Source organism: Lissotriton vulgaris, chromosome 7 (genome assembly GCF_964263255.1).
Source record: "Lissotriton vulgaris chromosome 7, aLisVul1.2, whole genome shotgun sequence".
Taxonomy (NCBI): Eukaryota; Metazoa; Chordata; class Amphibia; order Caudata; family Salamandridae; genus Lissotriton; species Lissotriton vulgaris.
Window position 1 is genome coordinate 401,906,697 of NC_141695.1, and position 24,650 is coordinate 401,931,346.

At 45.2% G+C, this 24,650-nt stretch overlaps 1 protein-coding gene across 2 annotated transcripts in view; it reads left to right on the forward strand.

Annotated features, from left to right (window-relative positions):
- The window catches only part of TMEM143 (transmembrane protein 143), a 266,670-nt gene that overhangs the window by 187,183 nt on the left and 54,837 nt on the right, over positions 1-24,650 (forward strand). For both annotated transcript variants that reach the window (XM_086930357.1, XM_086930356.1), the window contains exon 5: positions 15,966-16,102. In XM_086930357.1, coding sequence (XP_086786483.1) covers positions 15,966-16,102 — 137 coding nt within the window. The remainder of the gene's footprint in view (positions 1-15,965; positions 16,103-24,650) is intronic.

The following is a 24,650-nucleotide window of genomic DNA, read 5'->3' on the forward strand; positions in this document are numbered from 1 at the left end:
GGTAACAGGGGCCCTATTATGTCCATCCCCACCCTAGTGAATGGGACATCAATGAGAGGAAGAGGTTGTAGTGGAACCTTAGGGGGTCGGTATCGGCTGTGTTTCTGGCAGACAACGCATTCGCGACAGTAAGTTTTGATGCGTTGATGGACCCCGGGCCAGTAGAATTTATCAAGGACGGACTGACTCGTTTTTTCGTCCCCAAAATGACCCCCTAACAGGTGACTATGGGCTAGAAAGAGGACCTTATCCTGGAAGGGACCGGGAATCAATAGTTGGGCGGATTGTAAGGGGCCTCCCTTTCGGTATAACAACCCCCGCTTCTTAAAGAAATAAGGACCTACTTGTGTGGGGTCTTCCTGTTCTAAGGCCCTTCCCCATGCTTCTTGCAGGAGTGGGTCCTCCTGTTGGGCGGCACGGAACTCTTGATCGGTTTGCCAGGGTGGGTCATCCACATTCACTGGATAGGCAAAGGTAGGGTGTTTCTTCTCCTGTCTTTTCTGGTTCTTTGATTTGTGAGGTTTCGGTTCTTTGGAAGGAGATGATGGACCCTGAGGGAAAGGGGCTTCTTTCCACCATTGGGTAAGGGAATCCGTAGTGTCCTGGAGAAGGGTCGGGAGTCCTGGATAATCGCTACCTAATATAGCTTGTTCGGGCAACGCCGGCACCAGACCGACCGTGAGGTGGGTTCCCGGGTCCCCGGGATGTTGTACCCAGACTTGTGTGGTGGGGTAGCGTTTGGTATCGCCATGTACACACTGTATGGCCACTGCTCCGGTTGGCGAACCGTGGGGAAGAACCAAGTCTTGAGGACGAAGGACGCTTTGTCGGCACCCGGTATCTGCGAGGGCCAGCACTTCCTGTCCTTCAATGGACACGGGGCAATGAAACGGAGGGGGAGTGTCCCTCGGCGTGTTGCAAACATAGTTCCGAACCAGTCCGATTTCCATGGGTACCTCCTTCTGAGGACACATGCGGGCTATGTGTCCAAAGTTCCCACAATGGTAGCACTGGGGTCCGGGATTGGGGGGACGATACAGGACTGGAGAGTGCAAGAGAGGAGGAGGTTCAGGTCTTCGAGAGGGCAATGGACGTGTTGGACGGCTGGCTGTGGGGTTGTGTGGTCTGTGCGGGATTTCCTCCTTACCGCGTTGCAGCTCCTGAGCACGGCCATACGCACAGGCTATTTCTACTGCGGTTTCCAAAGTCAGCCTGGTATGTTGCCGGACCCATCTCTGAGTGGCGGGATGCAAAGAATTCAAAAATTGTTCAAGATAGATTTTCTCTAATATCTCGTCTTTTGTGGAGTTTTCCGGTCTAAGCCACCGGTTGGCGAGGTCCTTGATGCGGAAGGATAGAGCACGCGGATTTTCTTGCGGCCCTTCCTTAGCTTGTCTAAGCTTCATTCTGTACGTGTCATCGTCCACCCCCAAGCGCTCTAGGATGCATTTCTTTATGTCGGCATAGGGGTTGTTGCCCTGAATGTTGGCTTGTTGATAGGCCGCCTGTAGGTCTCCGGTGAGGAGGGGACCCAGATATTGGCCCCACCGATCCACGGGCCAGTTTGCTGCTTGTGCCAACCTCTCAAAGTTTGTAAAGAAGTAGTCCGGGTCTTCCCCCGGGACATACTTTTGCAAAACCACGGAGGGGAGAGAAGCCATGGCTCGTGGTTGTCCTAAGACGTCAGTCAATTTGCCCATGGCTTGGTCATGTGCGGTTCCTTGGCCCTTCAAGACGTCATGTAGCTGCCCTCTGTCGTCCTCGGCGGTTTTCATAAACTGTTCCATAAGTTTCCCCAGTTGTTCTTGGGAGTCGGCCATTCTCTTCATGACGGCCTCCATGCTTCCAGCTGATCCCACTTCTGACACCAAATGTGATCGTGGGGGTGTCGCGGGCCGGAAAATCAGGCAAGGAGGCCGAATGTAGTGGGCTATAGTTGGTTTTTATTGGTACTAGAGTCAACAGACAGGGTGGTAAAGGTAGTCCGGCAAGATGGGGTGGTTCTTCCTGGTCGACGATCTTCTGCTTGCAGGGTCCAGGGACGTTCTCCGTCTCCGTTGCTGGGGAGGTACCTCGGAGGGCAATAAGAGAAAGAAGGGACCGTTAGACCGAACCGGGTCTCAAAACGTATGCTGACACCGACACCGGGACGTGCGTGGGAAGAAAAGGAAATGACTAGTGAGGGAGGGTTCTATGGGGAAGATGAACGTACCGAAAGATAGGGAAGTAGTTCAGAGGAAAGGGTGTTAGGGTGACGGTGACGGGAAGAGGGGCGTTTGCAAGGTGAAGTGCTTTACAATATTCACAGTGCAGTTAACGTGCGACTAGTGCCTAAAGGTAAGAGAACTATACAATATATACACGGAGCACCTAGCGTGCTCACGGGGAGGTTTACGCTACTCACGCGGTCCACCGTAGCTCTCCAGTGAGCCACGGCTGCTCTTCAGCCACCTCCTCAAGGGCTCCACCAGTCCTCCGTCCACTCGTCTTCTTCGGCTTGCTCTTCCTCTCGCTCTCCAACACCAGTCTGAGTATCCTGCCACAATGCTCCGACTTCGTCCTCACAGTGGCGTTCGCTTTTCACTGGTGCTGTCGCTGCCTCCGGGGTGGGACTTCCGGGTTCACGGTGACGTACTTCCGGTGCCTGAGGCCCGGTGATAGGTTCCTGGAACAGAGAGAGGGGCGGGGCACTGTGGGTCATGCTGTTCGCTCTGACAATGTTACGGACCCGAGGGGGTTGTCTAAAAGTGCGTGAGCGTGAAGTCCTTGACAACGGTAAGGTTTCAGGGGGGCATAGTCCGGGCGGGGGTGAAACAGGGACCGGGTCACAAGGATGTTATGGTCAACCGTGTCGAACGCGGCCGACAGATCCAGGAGTACGAGGGCCTGGGGGTCCCTAAGTCAGCGTTCCTCCTCAGCGTGTCAAGGACTGCTAAGATGACGGCCTCGGTGGAGTGGGCTGGTCTGAAGCCGGCCTGGTTGGGTTCCAGGTGGCAGGAGGTCTCGATGAAGTTGGAGAGACACCGGGTGACGTGGGCCTCCATTAATTTTGAGAAGTATGGCAAGAGCGATATGGGACGGTAGTTGGAGGGGTCAGCCTAGTCCGCACCAGGTTTCTTCAGGAGAGGCACTAAGATGGCCTCTTTGAAGGTGCTGGGGACAATACCAGTGCTGAGGGAACCATTTAGCAGAGGTAAAATGCAGTCGGGTAAATTGAGACAGACGTTCCGTAGGATCGAGGGGGGCAACAGTCATTCGAAGAGCCTGATTTTACCCAGGTCGCAAGTTCAGCTAGTGAGTTGGGGTGGAGGATGGGGGGGTGGAGGATGGGGAAGTGGGTAAGGGTCGATGAGTTGTTCAAAGGAGTGTCTAGGGGGAATGTCTGAGGGAGGGGGGGATGGAGTCCTTGATTTTATTGATTTTCTCCACAAAGAAAAGATTGAGAGCATCGCAGTTCTGAACTGGGAGAGTTCTGTCATCTGAGGTGAGTTCGTTCATGATTTTGAAGACCTCTTTTGATTTATTGTCCGCGGACGAGATTCTGTTGGAAAAATGTTCCGAATTGGCCGAGGAAATTGCATTTTTGTATTCTCTGCGAGCTATAGTATATTGTAGTCTGTCAGGCTCGGAGTAATTGCGTCTCCATGTCCGTTTCATCTGGCGCACCTTTAGTTTATGTCTATTGATGAGTATCCCCTGGAAGAGAAGGATAAGTTATTTACCTGTAATCCTAGTTCTCTTCCAGGGGTAGGTATACTCATCAAAGTCATAAGCAACCCTCCCTCCTCCCCGGACGAATACCAGGCCTGTATATGTACCTGTTACCCATGCTGTGATTACACTGTTATACGCCATCCAAAAGAACTGACCTAACTGTCACCTGTGGTGCATGATGGGAGCCTGGGGGTTCCTGGAGGTCTTAAAGGCACGGCACCAATTTTCCAATTGTTTTCTATGCAGCCTGTCTAGGCTGAACCTGCGTCTTTCATCCTGCCTGTTTTTACCTTTGCAAATAAAGGTTGTGTGTTTCAAAGAAACTCAGGGCAGTTTTCTTCTTTACATATATCATATATGGTAACTTATATGTCTTTATTTGGTCAAATGTAAAAGTTTTACATGCAATAATGGCAGTTTTGGAGCCTAATATGGTGTTTTTCAGGCTGCATGTGTATATGTATATGCATATTATCTATATATATATATATATATGGGTATTATATATATATATATATATATATATATATATATATATATATAGATATAGATATATATATATATATATATATATATATATAGATATCGATATATGCTTATTATTGACTATTGCTCCCGTATCCCGCATGTGGGCGGTACTATTCTGTGCTTATGACTTTGATGAGCATACCCCTGGAAGAGAACTAGGATAACAGATAAGTAACTTATCCATTCTGAGCCTCTGCCTCCAACCCAGCAGAGGTGGCTCCCAAAGGATAACCAGGGCCTTGTCTTCAGGGGCTTCCAACTGCAAATGTCCGTCCTCGCCCACTGTGATCCTCCTCTGTATTGGCTCAGCCATGTTCTGTGTTTTCTCTCGAATCTTCTGCTGCCCATGGCCCTTAGTTGGTCTTGTTCCCCATATTCTCCTCCTCCCCTGTGGTTCGCGGGTGCCAACCCCTCTCCCGGATTTCCAGTCACTCACAAACGTCCTCTGGGGAGTCAAAGAAGTGTGCCTTGCCCCCTGTGATCACCTTTAACTTGGTGATGTACAAAAGCATATACTGCTTGTTCAGTTCTGGTAGTTTGCACTTTGCCCCTAGATAGGATTTTCGAAGTTCTTGCACTTGTTTAGTATAGTCCGGGTACACAGCAACCTTGTTGCTTTCGAACTGGAGATTAGGGCGTTCCCGAGCTGCCCATAAGATGCTGTCTCTCTCCCAGTAGTTAAGGATTTTGGCTATGATTGCTCGGGTGGCACCCCGGGGGGTCGAGGTGGGACCAGGGCTCTATGTGCTCTCTCTACCACAAACATGTCCGACAATCCCTTGGGTTGTAGTTGTGTGTGGATCCAATGATCTAGGAAGTGGTCTGCGGGTCCCTGTTCTGCTTAGTCACTCACCTTTCGTGCACCTACTCAGTCTTTTCTCACATGATCCAACTCATTCACCAACAGAGCCACTGTTGTTCTGACCATTAATTACATACCCACTACCTACCTCTACACTTCCACCAGTCACCAACTATACCAGTCACAAGAGCATTCTTCTACCTGATCATTCCACCTAATTGTTTTTTTCAGCCATCTATCTACTCATCGGCCAACACTTGCTGACTCACCAGTAGGCTCCTCCGACGTTACCCTGGCTCATCTATCTAGCAAGCTACTTAGCTGTACAGATAACCATCCACTTTTACTCTCACTCACTTACCTACTCTTCCTCACAGCATACCCACCCCCTCCACTTACTCATTCATTCACTCATAAACTTCCCCATCTAATCACTGGTCTGTACATCTGCCTCACCAAACACTTACTCACCCACCATCCACTCACCTACTCACCCATCTATGCATCCGCTAACCTACTTAGCCATCTACTCGCCATTTATTAACATACCCATCTTATATTTAATTACCAGCAAGTGAATAATCCACCTGACCCTTACCATCCGCCTAGTCTTCCATCCACCTACTTATTCATTCATCCTCCTGACTATACATTAGTTTGCCTCCTCACTCTTTTAACCATTTTATGCATCCATCAATAAGTCTGCCAACTCACTCATTCCTCATCTGTCTTGCTGCCAATAAACCTGTTTATTCACCAACTTATACACAAACTAATCATAAATTCACCTAATCATTGCTATCCACTTACTCATCCTGTAGTCACAATGTCCATAACACACATATTAATTCAAGCTAAACTTGCACATAAATTCCAGCGCTTGCACATTTATCCACCTAGCTGCACATTCATGCACAGCGCACCTGCTTACCCTTCAGTTAGTTCACTCACCACCCATTGATACAACTACCTGTCAACTCACAATGAATCTACCTATTCACAGTTTCACCACCTATTCACACACTCACCACAGAAACGTTTAAAAAGTGGGAGCGTAAAACGCACCACTCACCAATATAATTATCTTTCCATGATTCCAACTTTTTCTATCCAACCCTTCTTCCATCATCCACATGCTCTTTGACCGTTCATTTATATGTTTGCCAACTAATTCCCTCTTCTCTCTACTTGTGCATCCACCTCCTTACTCATCCATCCGTCTAACACTTTATTTAACTACCTACCCACTCGTCCACCAATTCCAAACACCTGTTTACTCACTTGCCTACATATATTCATACATTCATCTAACAAAACACCCTTCTCCTCTCTTCCCTACTAATCCATTCACATGCTCAATCATCCACTATTGACTTCCTTCCTGACCCATGCAACGCTTTTCCCTCATCCACCAACATGTACTCGTACTGATTCACCTGTTTAACTAGACATACAACTTTCTATCCACTTATCCATCCACAGTTCACCTAGGTATACATCCTTGCACCTTCCTGTCACATCTATCAGCCCATCGAACTACTGTCATCTATCCCTACACTCCTTCTCCTTCTATACATCCATTCACACAGTCCTATAATTCGCCCTGCATCCATTCATTCATCTACCTACGAATTCTTGCAAACGCCTACTACTAAAACTGGCATCCACTTATGTATCCACTTTCCACCCACCTCTCAATTGTTCAACTGCCTACTCAACCATCCATCCCCCACTCATATATTTATCCTACTTTAATATTTGTTCCCCCTTTTGTCCACTACAATCACTCATACACTTACCTAATCATTCAATAATCTACTCGTACACCTACTCACCAACCTACCCATTAATCAGTCAACTAAAGGTTTCACCACCCTTTTCTCTCATCTACCCACTTATGCATCTGAGACCCAATCTATTAATCCTCTGGCCCACCCACCTTCTCATACCCGCCCTGACGCATTACCCATTCATGCTTCAATTTACTCATGTACACACCCATGTACCTACGTATCCAGCTTCTCTCATATTCACTCCAACCACCCCATCAACGCATGTCTTATTCTATAATGATTCATCCTGCAGTTTAGGAGGAGTTTGTAAAAAATACATGGCTTGTGACCCCTTTCAATATTTTAGTCAACTGAAAAGATAGTGCTGGGTAACCATCCTTCATACTTCTCTTTTTTGACATATGCAATTATGTTGGTATGTTTTGAGAGATTATTATGTTTCAAACGAGGACCTTTGTGGCCAGATTTATTTTGCAAACAGTTTGATGCCAGATTAGTAGTTGGTGCAAGGTAAATCCAGGGAAACTGCTGCAACATGATTCTGCAGCTGTGGGTTTTTCATCAGTATGAATTTTCCTCAGTACCGAGGTAGTTCATCATATGCCACATAAATATCAGATTTTTAGGTCGACCATGGCAGCGCATGCACTGTTCTGCGAGGCATGCTGTATTCAGGTAGGGACTTGAAGCTCCGCCCACCCTCCACCTATGTTTTACATTGGCTTTTGTTATTGTCCACTGTAAACTATGGCTGTTGATTGGTCAATTGGCTTAGTAGTCTCTCTTTAGTACCGCCTTGCTGCATTTTGTAATATCCAATGGTGACACCCCGTTACATGTGTTGTTACTCTGTAGGCTTTCATTCAAGCCTCCGAGGGCTATTTTCTCAAATAGCTTTGTCCTGACAGCTTTTGCAAGCAGGACATGCACTCTCCTAATGCTTTTTTAATTTTTATAGCACAAACACATTTGCAATGTAATAGGTCTTGCATTTGAGAAAGTTTAAGCTATTGGCATTGTGTCTTTTATTTATCTGTTTTAAAACCAACACTTAAATAAAAGGCATTATCATTTACAATGCCAGTAGCTAAAACTCTTGTAAATGCAAGACCTATTGCATTGCAAATGCTTATTACTCTTGCTGTTCAGTCCATGGGTACTCACAAGCAGGCACCATTCCAGGCCGCCTCCAAGCTCAAAGTCCACAATGCCAGCCGCCGCGCCCCTCAGTATCTCCAAGCGCTAATGATCTCCCTTGGTCTCAGCTACGGCTGCGGGATCGATGGCCGTCTAGGGCTGCCCGCCCGGCCCCTTGTAACAGGCTCGGCCACTGCGTGACTCACCGCATGCGGGGATCCCCTGTCATGCCTGCCGAGTCCTCCAGGTCCTCCGATATCAGCAGTCGCAAGCAGGCAGTGCGCGTTGGTCAGACATCATCTGGTGCAATGTGTGCCCCCGGCTGTGTCCGCCCGCTGCTCCGGGCCGTGGCGCGTCTCAAGTCACCGTGTCGGGGAAACGGGCCCTCAACTCTCCCGAAACCACAAAGGTCTGCTTGTCGCCCATATCTGCAGCCGGTGCCGCTCATAGTCGAACCCTTGGTGCATGCTGGTGACTTTGGAATGATTTTAAAGCCCATATTTATTCGTTCCTACCTGGATTTATTGGCGCATGGTGTCCTTTTTCTGCTCCTGACCCGGACCTGCCGCCGGATTCCAGTTTGGGCGGTTCAGGGGGAGCGGGACTGCGAGGACCAGAGAGACTTGCGCTTCGTGATCACGCGCACCTGGTGCCTCTTCCGGCCCCCTCCTCCCTGCTGCCCTTTAAAACACGACTCGCGGGAGCCGCTCGTAGTAGAACCTTTGGTGCATGCTGGTGACTTTGGAACGATTTTAAAGCCCATATTTATTCGTTCCTACCTGGATTTATTGGCGCATGGTGTCCTTTTTGCAGTTTGGGCAGTTCAGGGGGAGCGGGACTGCGAGGACCAGAGGGACTTGCGCCTCGTGATCACGCGCACCTGGTGCCTCTTCCCGCCCCTTCCCATATAGCCACACCCTCACACAAGGGACGCGCGCGAGACGAAGACCGGGGCGAAGCCCAGGCAAAGGGCGGGCCGTTTGAGGCCATTCGAGAACGGTCGTGATCGGGACCGTGCCAACCCCCCTGGTCCGTTCTTTCTTCCCTCATACCCTTTTCTGGCAAACATCGATTCTAACTGTGCCTGACGATGACCACGAGGGAAACAAGGAGTAAAAGCACGGTGGCAGCAACGGGAGTTGCCAAAGGACCATTGGATAATTATTTTGTCAAAGCAGGGTCATTATTGATTGATGAAATCACGATCCTGGAGAGGTGCATTTCCCAGGAAATAGACTGGGTTAGAAGATCCTCCAAGGGGCCCCTTGGCACAGGCTAAGAGCCCAGATAACAGACCCAAGCGTACCAAGCACACTGAGTCCAATAATGGGGTAACTAGTGAAAGAGAGTTCTCTGTGAATCCAGATTTGACCAACTCCGGCTCCCAAATTAGCACGAAGGACCTCAGCGATTTTGTCGATCTGAGCATGTTAAATTTACCACCGGTCCAATCCCACCCCATCCCACTCCCCAATCCTGAACATGCTCCCGTTGTGGATATCAATGATAGAGTCCCTTTGCAGGGGGTAAGGGAAGGAGCAATCCCCAAAGGGAAAAGAGGGGTACAAAACAAAGGGGGAAGGAAGGCAAAAACTCCAAAGCTCAATCCTACTCTAGAGGTTAATAGTCCTGGATTGAGCATAATGGGGAATTTGCCTATTGATAGAGTTGAGGCTACACCTATTGAGATCCCGTTTGTAGAGATAACGGAACACACTAACACGAACCCCCTTGAGACCTCCGGCGAAGACATTACTCTTGCCGACATAGGATCCCTTTTGAGGTCTTTATTAAGTCCCCTAGAAGCGCGACTAAGTAATATAGAAGCTAGGCTAGTGAACATAGAGAAATTGACGGTGCAACTAGCCGATAGCTTCAAAGTAGATAGCAAAGCAGATAACAAGGTTGGTAGAGGGGGGGCAGAGACAAAGAACAAGAGGAGTGTCCCAGCTAGCACTAAGGTGGGCAATAGTGCAGTACCCCCGGTCCAACAGGCCAAACCAACCACCTCCCATAATACGACCACGCAGTCCAAGACTAACGCTGCTATCCCCAACCAGCCCACAGCTCAACATGCGCAAGCATCCCCTTCCCAAACTATGTCCAAGCAGCCTAAGGTTAATGCTCCCGTTCCTAGCCAACCTCATAAAGCAGCAGTATCAACTGATGAGGCAATAGGCAATGCTAACAAGTCAAGAGTAGTGAACTTGCCGCCGGAGGCGAGTCCCTATACAGTAATTTTAGCAGGGGTTCCGGAGCTAAAAACCACATTTAAAGAATCTACTGCCTCTTTAAAGAACAAGGTGGTAAGTTGGTTATCAATGTACAGACCTCTCCCGCAAGGTATAACGAGTGAGGTCCTAATGGTAAGAAGGGTTCCATGGGTGGGCAGTACAAGAAAATCTATCAAAGGAAACTGTGTCCTGATTAGTTTCAGAGATCCCATGACCATTTCCCACATCTGTGGATGGTTCCCCGATGAGCAGGGGAGCAATATTCAGTCCATACCCCTCTCTTTCTTTTACCCCCGGCTGACATACGTATGTGAGGAGGAGGGATGGGGTAGCCTCCCGGAGAGGGTGGATGGGTGGGACGCCAGAGGGAGAGGAGACTTTCACTATCCCAGAAGTCAACAACAAGCGTACTTTACACCAAGGAGGAGGGTTGGGAAATGTGTCATGGGAGGGGGGCGTCTGGAGGGGTAGAGAGAGAGGAGATTATCGCCATCCTAGAGTCCACTACCCTACATATTTTCCTACATCTAATAGGTATAGTCACTTAGACATGGTAGATTGACAGCTCATGTGTAATGTTACTGAGCATCACTGCTATCCAAGGGAAGGTGTGGAGGCAGATATCATATCCCATAGACTCACAACGGATCTAATGGTAGTGACTGGGCACCCTGATGTTCCATCATATAGCAAGGAGGACAACCAAACTATTGTTGATCCGACCCTTACAATCAGGGAATTAGGGAAAGCACTAGGAGATCTGACCCCAAAATCAAGTCCCCTGGGTAGTGCTATTGATAATGTCCCCTCCTCTACCCCAGCTTCATACCTAAGGCCACCATCTCTGAAGATAATTTCATGGAATGTGGCTGGCCTGGGCAACAAGCTGGATCAACAGGAATGGACCGCTTTCATTGACCTAAAAGATATATGCCTGTTCCAAGAAACCTGGGCTAGGGACGAGTACTCTCCCCAAGGCTTCGTGGCATTCTCCATTCCTGCAAAATGGGGGGGGGGGGCAGGGGCCGTCCTTCTGGAGGCCTCTCAACCTGAGTGGCTACCCACCTGGGCGGCCGGGCCGTACGTCTCCCCCTGGCTTCAGAGGACATACTAGTGGTGTTGCTGGAATGGACAAACTCCCGTAGACTTGCTGTGATAAATGTATACTCAAGACCGGTAAACATATCTCGGGAATCACCTACTATTGAGGAATTGTCAGCTTTCCTCAGTGAAATTCCTGAGGGGATGCCATTTGTGGTGGGTGGGGACTTGAACTCACATTTTGAGCCCCCTGCAGGCCTCTTGGATGGGTCCTCCTTGGAGGAGGACGCAAGGTGGCCAGTACCCTCCACGGTGGCCCCCCCAGGAGCTTGGACCCCACTTGCTCTACAGATCACTGCCCTAACCCTCAAACATGGTGTCAGAGCTTGTAATGGGCGCACCAAATCTCACATTCCCAGCAAACACACCTTTAATAGAGTAGGCAGGGAGTCACGACTGGACTATGTCCTAGTACAACTGTCCTCGTGGTCGCATATCATCGACTTTAGGGTGATAGAAAGAGTTGATAGCGACCACAACACGCTAGAATTGGACTACGCTCTCCCTGGCCAGGAGGGTAGGGGCTATGCTACGGCGGCGGCAAATCCAGGGCTTCTCCTGGAAAACAACAGAAGGAGAATAAGGTGGGAAAAATTAGTCACTAGCAGAGAAAATCTTCCTAGGCTTTATGCTAGACTTATTTCAATATTGGAAAACGTGGGTATCCTGAGTGAGGACTCCAGTACCCAGGAAACTCACAATTCACTGTATTTGGCACATGAGGAGCTCATTAGGACCTTGGCGGCAGACCTCTTTTCTGAGGGACAAAGCAGAGGTTGGCGGGTCATACCGCAACACATGGTATAACGCCGTATGCCGTAAGGCGAAGGGAGATCTCCTGTCCTGTATTGTATTAAGGAGGGCAAAATCAGACTGGAGATACAGGAGATACAGGCCAGAAGACGGGAATATAAGAAATTGGTCACCCAGGCCAAGATTGAATGGGATCAGGATAAATGGGAGGAACTCTCTAGTTCCCTAGCTACTCGGGACTATCGTAAGTTCTGGCGAATTGTTAATACGACATCCGAGCATCTAGCATCGGCAATAGAACCGAACATCGCGCCAAGGGTATGGCAAGAGCACTTCCAGTCCCTCTATACTGTGGAAGTTGGGGCTTTATGCAACCCATCCCCAACCATATTTAGCCACCTCGAGGGGGACCCCTTTACAGATATGGTGGTGCGAGCTGCTATTGCGGGACTGTCATCAGGCAAGGCTCCTGGGCTGGATGGCCTCCCAGGCGACCTGTTCAAACAGGAACCTGATGTATGGACCCCCTATTTATTGACAATATTTAATGCTGTCTTGAAGGGCATGGAGGTCCCCAGTACTTGGCTGGGCGCAGAGGTTGTGCCTATATTTAAGAAGGGCTTGCCTCTGCTTCCAGCCAATTACAGGCCCATCAGCCTAATAATGTTTCCCAGAAGCTCTTGGTAAGCTTATATTAGATCGCCTCCAGAATTGGCTCGAGGAAACTGCCACTCTGACCCCATACCAGGCGGGATTTAGAAGGGGGGTGTCTACAACTGATCAGATTTTCCGCCTGATCCTTATTTACTGGAGGACTGCACTAATCGAGGGGGGCAGCTTGTACACGGTGTTCGTGGACTTGCGAGCCGCCATCGATTTGGTGCCAAGATCCAAAATATGGAGTGTGCTCGCTGATGTAGGAGTCCCGGTAGACATTCTTGCCATTTTAATGAAATTGCATCAGAATAATTTTGCTTGTGTCAGGTGCGACAGAAATGGTAACCTAACGGAAAGATTTCCCGTCGACAGAGGGGTGAGACAGGGCTGTGTGCTCGCACCGACCCTGTTCTGCCTCTTTGTGAACGGGGTAATCGCCCACTTGACCAAGATTGGCTACATTGATGCCCCCAAATTGAATGGCAGCAGGGTGCCCGCTATCATGTTTGCGGACGACACCCTGCTGCTGTCAAAATCCCCCATGGGAATACAACGGGTACTCGATGGGTTTTTGAAATTTTGTACGGAGAAGGGCCTTGAGATCAATGCTTCTAAAACAAAATACATGATCCTAAACCCCACCCCTTCAACACGTCCTAATCCCTTGCTTGGTTCACTGAGATTAGAGAGGGTCTCTACATTTGAGTACTTAGGAGTAACCTTAAATGAGAATTTGACATGGGGAACACACCAGATTAAGGCAAATATGAAACTGGCCCAGATAGTGGGTGGCATCTCCAGGATGGTGAACAAATCAACATATCGTCCACTTGGCCCTGTCATCCAAATCTATAAGTCTCAGGCACGGGGGCAGTCACAAATGGGGCTGAATTGTGGGGTCACATTTCTGCCCAAAACCTGATGATTACAGAAAACAAATTCATCAGGCAGTTGGCAGCTCTCCCACCAAGTACGCGGTTACTTCCTCTGAGACTGGACTTGGGAATTAGACCAATTGCAGAAGAACTGGGTCTCAAACCACTAACTTTCTGGCAAAGATTATGGAGCAGCCAAGAACTTATCAATTACAGGACCGAGCTACAGGAGTTTTTAACACTTTCAAATGCCACCCACATCCCATGGTTAAGCTATATAAACAAGTCATGCGAGAGCCTGGGCCTCTCAGAACTTTGGACTGATCCAATAAATGCAAGTACCAGGATGCCACGCAAAGTACTGTCAAAAGCTTACTACGACCTAAAGCTTTCTATCGCTCTGGATAGCACGCGCGTGGGATGCCTGACGAACCTATTTGTTCAAAGCAAAGACTTCTACTTCCTGGAATCTGTTCTGGATGGCATGACCCCTGTGCTAACCAGGAAGTTATTTTTGCAGTGGAGATATGGCACATTACCCCTCAGGTCCTTTACTAGTTCTTGGTCTACGCCCCCGACCACAGAGCACTGCCCGGCATGTGCGCATACTCAAGAAAATGACTTACATGTGGTTTTCTTCTGTAAAGCCTACAAAAGAATCAGGAAATATTAGCTTGTCCCTCTCCTTAAAAATTTGGGCTTCAGACAGTTCTTCCCTGCGTACAGAATCTTAAAGACTGAGGTGTCTCCCCCAATTGTGTTTGCAGTGGCAAAGTACCTAACAGCAATGTGGTTCATTCGCACCCGCCTTTTGAAGGCGGAAGTGGACTTTTAATAATTCCAGCTTATTAATTACTTTTAGCTCTACTGAGTATGAACTGACTCATATGCTGTACCTCTACTTTTAATTAATGTTTTATTGATCGGTATTAACTATAATGATTTTTATTCTTTGTACATCTTTTATGATCTAATTGATCGAAATAAAGATTGAATTGGATAATGGGTTCCCCTCTGAATCGCCGCCCGCACACCAGCTCTGTCCCACCTGCAGCCGCCGCAGAGGGAACCGTAGATAGGAGCCACAGCCACCTCGCCTCTCAGTCCCCAACAAGGGTTGCCATTCCCGTCCTCAATGGGACCACTACGGCCTCAGCCGGGATCCGTTGAGTCATCCACAGGCTTGATGACCGCTGGGTGGCAAGAAGTGCAGCAAGGAGCGTCGTCAAGTCCAGTTTTACTCCGGCACAGAGGGGGCTGCGTACAGGTTCCACCCTAGGCCACCTCCACCCGCAGGCCCGAGCAGTGGCCTCCTTATCCCTCGCTGCTCAGGGTGTTAGGGCCATTGTATTTCTTCTCTGCTCGAGCTGATCTATTCGAGGATCGGTGCTAACCAATCCCAATGTCTTTCTGCTATTTATGGTTGCTTTTTACAGGATTTTAAAAGAATTTATGGGCGGACGGACCGGGACCTCAAGAGGCTCACGTTCTGTTGGCCATGTTGCTAGGCCACGCCCCATAGAAAGAATAACTTTTATATCTTTTTTTACTGTATTTCAAAATACCATGAGGTTCCAGAGCGTTCAGGTTTTCCCCTAGTTCTAATAACAAAGATCTCATATTTTGTAGCCAGGGGATTTTTTCTGAATTTTCCAAACCTAACCGGTCTTTAATGACCTCCATGGTAAATAAGTGCCCTCCTTTGACCATGCTTATGTTCACAATATACTTATTTTAATGGTCTCTTTGTTATGTATGATTGCGGTGGAAATTGAACTGTGTACCCCCAATAATCTTCGTAAAAATAGTTTTTCTAGAACTTTTAACAAAGGATACTTATCAACGCCCCTCAGTGGGGAGCTATACAGAGCTACCGGTATGCATTTCCTTTTATACAACTTTTACCATATCTCTATTCTATCTTCTTAACTGATATACCCCTTATAAAAATTTATTTTTGCTGACCAATTACTTTTTGGGTGAAATATGATACCTAAATAATTCAAAGTTTTAATCTCTGTTAATTTTTTTCCATGTACATAAAAACATTTATTATTCCCACCGGACCTAATACAAGGTTTCCCTAGATTAAATTTAAGGGCTCTATTGTCCATAAAAATTATAAACTAATGAATAAGCTGTTCTGGCCCATTTACTGTCCTTGAAATAAAGACCATCATCCGTGTGAAGTAGGATAGGAGTAGGGCGTGTACCTATCCTAGGTGCATCTGCACTAACTTCTTGCAGGGAGCGGTTGAACGTCATGAGAGATTTTCTGAAAGTCTTATTACCTCCCACACACTCTTGTTTGTCTTTAAGTTGAATGAGACAAAGGTTAATACGACTGCCTCTCTCTTCCTGGTTGCCTCAGGTGCAAGTTAACTTGGAGCTGTATGAATACATCCGATTCTGGGCTCTTGGACAGAGAGTTGGGCCCTTAACTGCCCAGGTGAGCAGTGGGTCTCAGAAGAATTACTTCTACAAGTCTCACAGACCGCCAGTCCACAGGCAAGTATGTAGGCATTTTGCATTATAGGCCTAGCTAGATCAGGGTTTCCAGCTTTGAAGGTGTCACTTATTCATGTAACTCTTGCAGATGTTTCCATTTTACAAAATCTATTCCACATGTTCATAATTTTCCCATTTTATTTGCAAAACACGGATGGAGTGTGGTGTTACAGGGGGTTCAAAAGGGATACCTCAAATTTTAATTAATACATAGACCTCACGAGTAGTACTTTTGATGGATACATTTTTCCACAGATCACTTTGTCTTATGAATATCCTCCAGGTGCCAAGCTGGATATGGAAACTTTTTCCACAGCAATAGTTCTCCAGCGTTGCTAGATGGCGTCGTGTAGCCTCAACTAATTCACTCATCTAGGATGTGATGACTTTGGGAGGTATAAGGCTTATGCTGGCATGCTGGTATCAGTTCTTGTTTTCCATGCCTCATCAGTGTGGATCTTTAGCTCTCTCATACTTTACAGAGGACATTCCTCAGCTTTTCAGCAATGAGTAGGTGAAAGGTCTCCTAGGATTTCAGTGTTTACACCCTGTTGCAATCGCTGCAAGAAAATGTGTCTTATCCATATGACATCTGAATGTGGTGTCTAGGCATGCAGATACCATATGGCTAAGACACAAATCCTGTTGGTTGATTTACCTGAATGCCTTTGGAGAGCGGACGGCATGGCTATTTTTGACCTTGGTCTGCAGGGAAAACAACAACGTGTTCCCTTGTCTCTTCAAGTAAGTCTCCTGACAGGGAATGATCAAAAAATGTATCAGGGCAACTATCTGGGCCAACACATCTATGCTGCGCGTACTGTCGCTTGAGTGCTTCACTACAAAGCCACGCACAATTTGGTGGAGTGGTTTTATGCATCTTCTTTGCTGCTTGTGTAATGATGCCCCCTCTTTCCGGTATCTTTTCTAATGTCATAGTATTAACCTACTTGTTAGTAATGGGGGAGATACATGATGTAGCAATACTATTCTATTCTATATGCACCCCCTGCCTACAATTCATCCATTGACCATAAGCATCATATCAGTAGACTCATTTTAATGTTGGAAGTAGCAAGGGTAATTACAGGGTAACATGGTGTGGCAGTGTCTATGTTCTAGCAAGTGCTTTGAAGCTCTGAATTAAATACTTTCAGGGCTTTTTAAGCAGCTGTGACAAGCGAGCAGCCTATCCAAGTTTTGAGAAGTAAAGACTCGTTACAGAATAAGACTAATAGAGCCACCATAAAGTTAGCTCTTATTTTTTTGTCTAAACACAATGGGCTGACATTAAAAGTCATGGTCAGTGGCCTACACAAAGGGGAATTTGAGAATTGTACGTTGGTGGTCAATATAAAAGAGGATGTTTGGTATGGTATATTGAATGATGGATGTCATAGGTAAATATGATAGAACTAGGGAAAATAAGAATGTGGGCCTAAAATGTGCCATAAGAATGACATTGACAGGAAGCCTAAGAGGATGTGGTACAGAGTGATGATTACAAATACTCACTGACATCCATGATATAAATTGACGACATGATCAAAAGAGAAAATTCCAACATATATGTAATCATTGCAGAAATGTGTCTTTAGAAAATGTAATCTACTCCTTACATCACACGAATGATCAATTTGTGAAGAATGAATAATTAGTGGTTAATATTATGATGAAAGATAAGCAACATGGATCTTATGCACGGACTAATAATTCTTAACCTGCGTATCTTGTTGAAACTATCTATAGAGGGAGTTAAAGAGAGCTGATAGTTATGGTGCTTTGTTGCTTTTTGTAATGGCTAAGTAACCTAATGCAAGTTTAGGAGATACCAGTCTTTCAGTGTTAGAATATATCTTTGAGGGGTGTGCAGATGAGGTGATGTACTTGGAGGATCATGCCAAAATCGTCGGATGGACAGGTTGAAGAGTGTGTATGTATATGTATACAATTGGTTTGGCACTGAGGAAGGTACAATTACCGAAATGCATTTGCCACATTAAACCTATATTTTGTTGAACAATCCCGCCTGTGCTCCGTGTGCTTAAAGTTGCTGGCGAGGCGAAAAGGAGTCACCTACCTTACGGAGGCACCCGCTGCTGTGTTCGGCTGCCGGTGGACTGGTGTTGTGAAATTAAGTTGGCGTGCTTGAACCCCCGCTGGCCAGCGCCTGTTGCCTGAATAAGACGCGGACTAGTCGAGTCTGAGGTGACCTGTTCATAGGAGGGCCGCCTGCAGGCGCCTGTGCCGCTACTATCAGCGGGAAGCGAGGGGAGCCTGTTCAACCTCAAAGTAACATCAATGGACATCGCGCTGATAACGACACAAATTGGCATAATAATGAGAAAGCCTAACTATTTACAATCAACGACAACGGAAAAGAATGAAGGTGCATCATGGAACATTGAGTCCCCGCCATTTCCGTTCTCGTTATCCAGTGAAGGAGGTGCTGTTACAGATGGAGAAGCCCGATCCAATCAGGATGTAGAGAGAATTTGAAATATTGGAGGCTGAACAGGGCATTGACAATTGGTTTGGCACTGAGGAAGGTACAATTACCGAAATGCATTTGCCACATTAAACCTATATTTTGTTGAACAATCCCGCCTGTGCTCCGTGTGTTTAAAGTTGCTGGCGAGGCGAAAAGGAGTCATCTACCTTACGGAGGCACCCGCTGCTGTGTTCGGCTGCCGGTGGACTGGTGTTGTGAAATATATATATATATATATATATATATATATATATATATATATATATATATATATATATATATATATATATATATATATATATATATATATATATATATATATATATATATTCACTGAAAAAACCATAGGTTTCACCCATGTTATAGTTAGCTAGACATTTCTCTCATACAAAACCATTGAAATTCCCCCGTTATAGTTAGTTCAGCTAACTATAACTCGTGCGCCCGCAATGCACTGCTGATGACGTCACATATTACATCACTCATGACATGGTCAGTGACATCACTCATCACATCACTCATGACATCTCAAATTACATCACTGATGACATCATCCAGTGAATGTGTGTCTTTCTGAAAAATAAATATTTTTTATATATGTATATCTAAAGGTTGATGGAAGAATAAATGGGTAAATAAGTGTCTAAATGGATGCATTTTTTGTAAAATTGATTGTATAACTGACTTATTAAGTATACCTTAGTGAATACATGTATTAGCGAGTAATGTTTAAATATGTAAATATCTGTATCAGTGTCTCACTTTGTATATAAGTGACTGCATGGGTTTGTGAGTACCTACAGCGCCATGATGCTCCCCTGGGAGCGAACGCTTGCGCTTTACAAATGCTCATAAATATCAAATATCAAATATCAAATAAAATATCAAAAATACATGAGTGTCTATACGGGTTATTAGTTGGTTTTTTGAGTATCAGAATGAGTGTCTGTATGGTTTGGTGGGGGGTATTACTTAGCACACAGATGCATGAATGACTGACTCACTGTTTGTATGTGTTTTGAAGACAGAATGTGTGCAGGACTGTATGGGTGGATGAGTGTGTGTATGGGCGTGTTAGTGAGTGAATCACTGTCTCAATAGTATCTTTATGAGTAACTACATATGTTTTAAACTAGTATATGTGAGTATTGATGTATATAAATGAGTATATGTGAGAGTGAGAGATTGGAGGAGTTCCTGTATAAATAAGTATGTGTTTCTATAAGTGATTGTTTAAGAGAGTAAGTATGTGTACATTTCTGTAGAAATAAGTGTAGTTGTATGTGTATAGCTGTATATGCAAGTAAATGGATGTTTGATAGTTTATTTGCATGTTGCTGAATGAGTGGATGTGTATGTAGATGTTGGAATTACCTAATAGGTTGTTGTAACTGGTATTGGTATCTCAATTTTTTTGAAAATTTTAGTTTCTATTTTTGTGTCATAATTTTTGAATGTGTGTATCAAAGGTTATATTAGGGTGAGAGGAGGTCTGCCACTCTTTCACAAGGATGATGTCATCAGTGAGGTCATCAGTGATGTCGTTTGAGATGTCATCAGTGATGTGATGAGTGATGTCACTGACCATGCCATGAGTGATGTAATATGTGACGTCATCAGCAGTGCATTGCGGGCGCGCGAGTTATAGTTAGCTGAACTAACTATAACGGGGGAATATCAATGGTTTTGTATGAGAGAAATGTCCAGCTAACTAGAACATTGGTGAAACCTATTGTTTTTTCGGTGAATTTCTAAGGTTTTTTTAAATGCTAATTCCTAACTATAACGTGGCTGAAATCTGTGGTTTTTTCAGTGAATTTCTAAGGATTTTTAAATGCTAATTGCTAACTATAACGTGCCTGAAACCTATGTGTTTTTTCAGTGAATATATATATATGCACTGGAACACTAAACACCCACTTCCTTTACAAAGAAATGGAAAGTTTGCATCTCTGCAACCTCTCTAATTTTTCACCTTAGTCATCTTCCACTCAATCAACACAACAACCACAAATACACACACCTACTTGCTACCATTCTTGCCTAAACTTATCAATTATTCTTCTTTAATTCAAATTCAAAGTACAGGCCCTTTATTCAGCCTTCATGGTAACTACTACCTGTGAATAGCAGTGGGTAATTTGCACACTTCTGTCCATTCTTGCGTCTTTTCTACCACACACTGTGGCAGGTTTAAAAGCCCCTTGCGCCACTTTTGCATCATTTTTCCCACGACCTTGTAAATCTGCCCAATTGTGTGTACTTAATGCACTAGCTTTCTTCCTTAGTTGTTGTACTAGTTTCTCTTGCTCCCACTGCGGAATCCAACACCCTATCTGTGTAATGACCTGGAAATCCAAAGATCCACTTCACTGATAATACAGTGGGTAGTTTGCGCCTCTCCAACCTTTCTTATTTTTCAAGGTTCTCATCTTCTACTCAATCTACACATCATCCACACATACACACATCTAATTGCTGCATTCCTTAGCTGTGATTATCAACTATTCTTCTATTTTATATTCATATTCAAAGTGCAAGCCCTTTATCGAGCCTTTTTGTTGAAACTACTATTCCAGGAATTCTGCTCATACACAAAACTGTGCATAAAGACTTAGGACCTCAGTGAATTACGGTGTACCAAAACCCACCTTACTACACAAACCCCCTACCAAACTAGCAATCAGTCACTCATTGGTTCTTCACCCTAGAGCAAAAACACCAATGATTAGTCAACCCAGAACATGCGACTTAGATTACATGAAATAAAGTAGATAACAAAAACAGTCTTTCAATATACTCTTACACCAGTCAAAAACAAGATGTAAATAAAGACACATGCAACTTTGTTATTTCTAACGCCATAATCTCATGCACACTACATTAGAAAATACAACCAAACATATTATCAGAAACAAGGTTGTCAGCATTGTTACTATTCTATGAAATACAAACGGAAAAAGCATCCTGTAATGCTAAAGGTAAACAAATTTAAAATATACCTACATTTCACCCTCCCTACCTAGCAGATTAGTTTATAACTACAGAAAGTCTCATAGGATTACATGGGCACACCCATACCTGTGGTACTCAGCAGTAATGGATCACATTCAGTGCTCCACAAACTGTCAAGATACGAATGTTCTCCAACTGTGTGTAACTTTGCCTCCACAATGGATTATGAAATGCGCAAGTATCAGAGGTGCCCACAGCTCCATATGTATTATGGCTTGAACATGCGAGGATCATTCTGAATAACAGACACAGTATTCAAGATAACCTTGATGTTCCATGCTCTCACTATACACACAAAACTAGTGAGGCAGTTTACAAATCTAGCATACCAAATTATTCTCATATAAAGCAAAATACTCAGCCTTCTCTAAACAATATCACAAGTACGTGTCGTGTGCAAAGCAGAGCAGGAAAGCAAAAATAGTGTGTAAGCTTCTAATAAACCCATGCTAACTTAACAGGCTGTGAGTGCAGCGCTCAGCCCCACGGCACCTTTTCTTGATCAAAGCACGTGATATAAACGTGGGTGAATTAGGCACGCAGAGTCCAAGCCTAAAAAGCAGAGTCAAGTTCACATTTCCAAAATAAAGTTATTCGCTCTTTGATATAAAACAGTAACTAAATAATAAAGAATACGTAGAAAAATCAAAGAGTCTTAATCCAACAGCGTGTAAGCACAGTATGTAGCAACAGCCTCCAAGAGGAAGTCATTGTTCTCATCTGAAAACATTTCAGCCATCCAATTCAATAGTGAGAATGAACATACATGTTCCTCAACAACTGGAGCCTCTATCACTCTATCACCATCGGAGTAAAACTTGGGTCATCTTCAATGTAACTGCGTGCCAAGAACTCAAGAGCCGCTGCAAAAACATTCCAACGTCCCATTATTCCATGTGTTGCTGCTAAGGCCATAATCCCGCCACCAGAACAGAGCAAGTCATGAACCACTACTGGTCATAATCCGCGTTGGGAGACACCGTACTGCAGAGACACAAATCCAGGGCCCAGTCGAAATCGCAGTTGAGGCAATGGAACACAGGTTGAACGCATGTGAAAAAGGAAACTACTCGAAACGATAATCCATATGCTGCACGCAACGTTGCAAGAGGCAACGCTCCATAGTAACTAAGCATTCGGTTGTGGAGCAGCAACAGCCGAGACATATTATCGTCTGCTGCAGGATGTGCATCCATATTTATGTAAACAAATTAATTAAAGCACACCAGCAACTAATGCGAGTATTAAGCGCAATCCACCAAAGATGCTGGAAAAAATTGAATGAAAAAATCCCAAAAAGACACCAAATATACTTTCTTCAGAAGTCACAAGGCCACTGCTTCTAACTTTAAAAAAGTAAGGTAACCCCGTAGTCAAGGACACATTAAAGATACTCTAAATGAACTCCCCAAAATTCAAGAGCACGTCTGTATTTAATAAATCATGCACTACTGTGCGGGTGTTTGCTACATAAAGGACAAATGTTTCTGTACCAGATATAAGAGCGACCTCTTTTTGAGACAATAGCGCTCTTATACGACTCATTTGGTTGACTCTGCTTTCAAGGTCGAAATCGACCGCCAGATGGAAACATCCAGTTTCCCATGCAGAGTAGTTAACACAACTTTTTTTTAATCAAACCACACGCTCAGTTACCGTAATCATGTAAGCGATGCCTGCTAACATTGCACAACAATCTCCATTATTTCAAAGTAAATAACTCCTGTTTCCAGTAAACTGAAAGTTGTTATGATAGCAGGTGTCAGACTACCTTTCAAAACTCAGTCCAAATCAGGCGCATCTTGTATACAAGAGCCATGCAATTGTATGTGTCTACAAATTAAGGAGTGATGTGGTACTAATATGCAATCCTCACCATTCACATAGACTTCTTTTCCCTCCCTCAGGCACCTATATGCAAATGGTAATAACCAAGCTTCATGGACATAAGCGCTGCCAAAACATCCATATATGCCTATAGCATAGTATTTCATGCAAACCTCAAACTTAAATAGGTTAAAAAGTAACGTTATGATACCGTGGATAAGCCACACACCTGAATTAGATCTCCAATGAGTGACCACTTCTAAATATTCTCATAGCGGGCCCTGTGCTCTGATTTGACAGTGAGAGAGTGATCGCACCATAGTTTATACTGCTAATCATTCTCAGCATACTCTACGAATACGCTTCGAGGTTACGCCTCGCATCAAAGCCTCCGTGTGACGTCATGTACGGCGCCCCGTACAAAAAAGACGCAAATGTTTTTAATTGTTTCAAAACATATATTCATGTATTTAATGAACATACTAACAGAAGACTTAATCTAGGATAAATAAGGAATAATTTTTTTTTGTTTTAAGAATCCTATATTACTTCTATATTGCATGAGTGCAGCTGCGTGCCCCTCCGCCTGGTACCCTAGACTCCACCACGCCCAGACCCGGTTCATAAGCACGCGTGATCGTCACCACAAAACCATTAGCACGCATATCGCTTTTCCACACATGCTTTTACAACTAGTATGCATTTACCACTCATGATAAATGCATAATCTTAATTATGTTTTTTTGTGGACCAACACGTGTTGTACTGCCTGTGCCTTACGTCCTTCAAATTAGTTTCTAGGTATACGTGTGACCAACTCTGATAAGATCGGAGGCCAAGGACTATCTGTGGCACCAAATCTCATCGACCACAGAGAAAATATACGCAGGGTAAAATGAAAGTAACAGGTATAATAAAAATAACGAAGGAAAACTACTAAAATGGCGGTTGGACGGAGTATGTAATCAACATTTGGCGCCTCAACACTACATTTCAAATAAATATACATAATCAATCAATCAATCAGTGACACTTATAGAGCGCGCTACATACCCGTAGGGTCTCAAGGCGCTGGGGGGGGGGAGGGGAGGGTGCCGCTACTGCTCGAACAGCCAGGTCTTCAGCTTCTTCCTGAAGGAGAGGTGGTCTTGGGTCAGGCGCAGGTCGGGAGGGAGGGAGTTCCAGGTCTTGGCGGCCAGGTAGGAGAAGGACCTT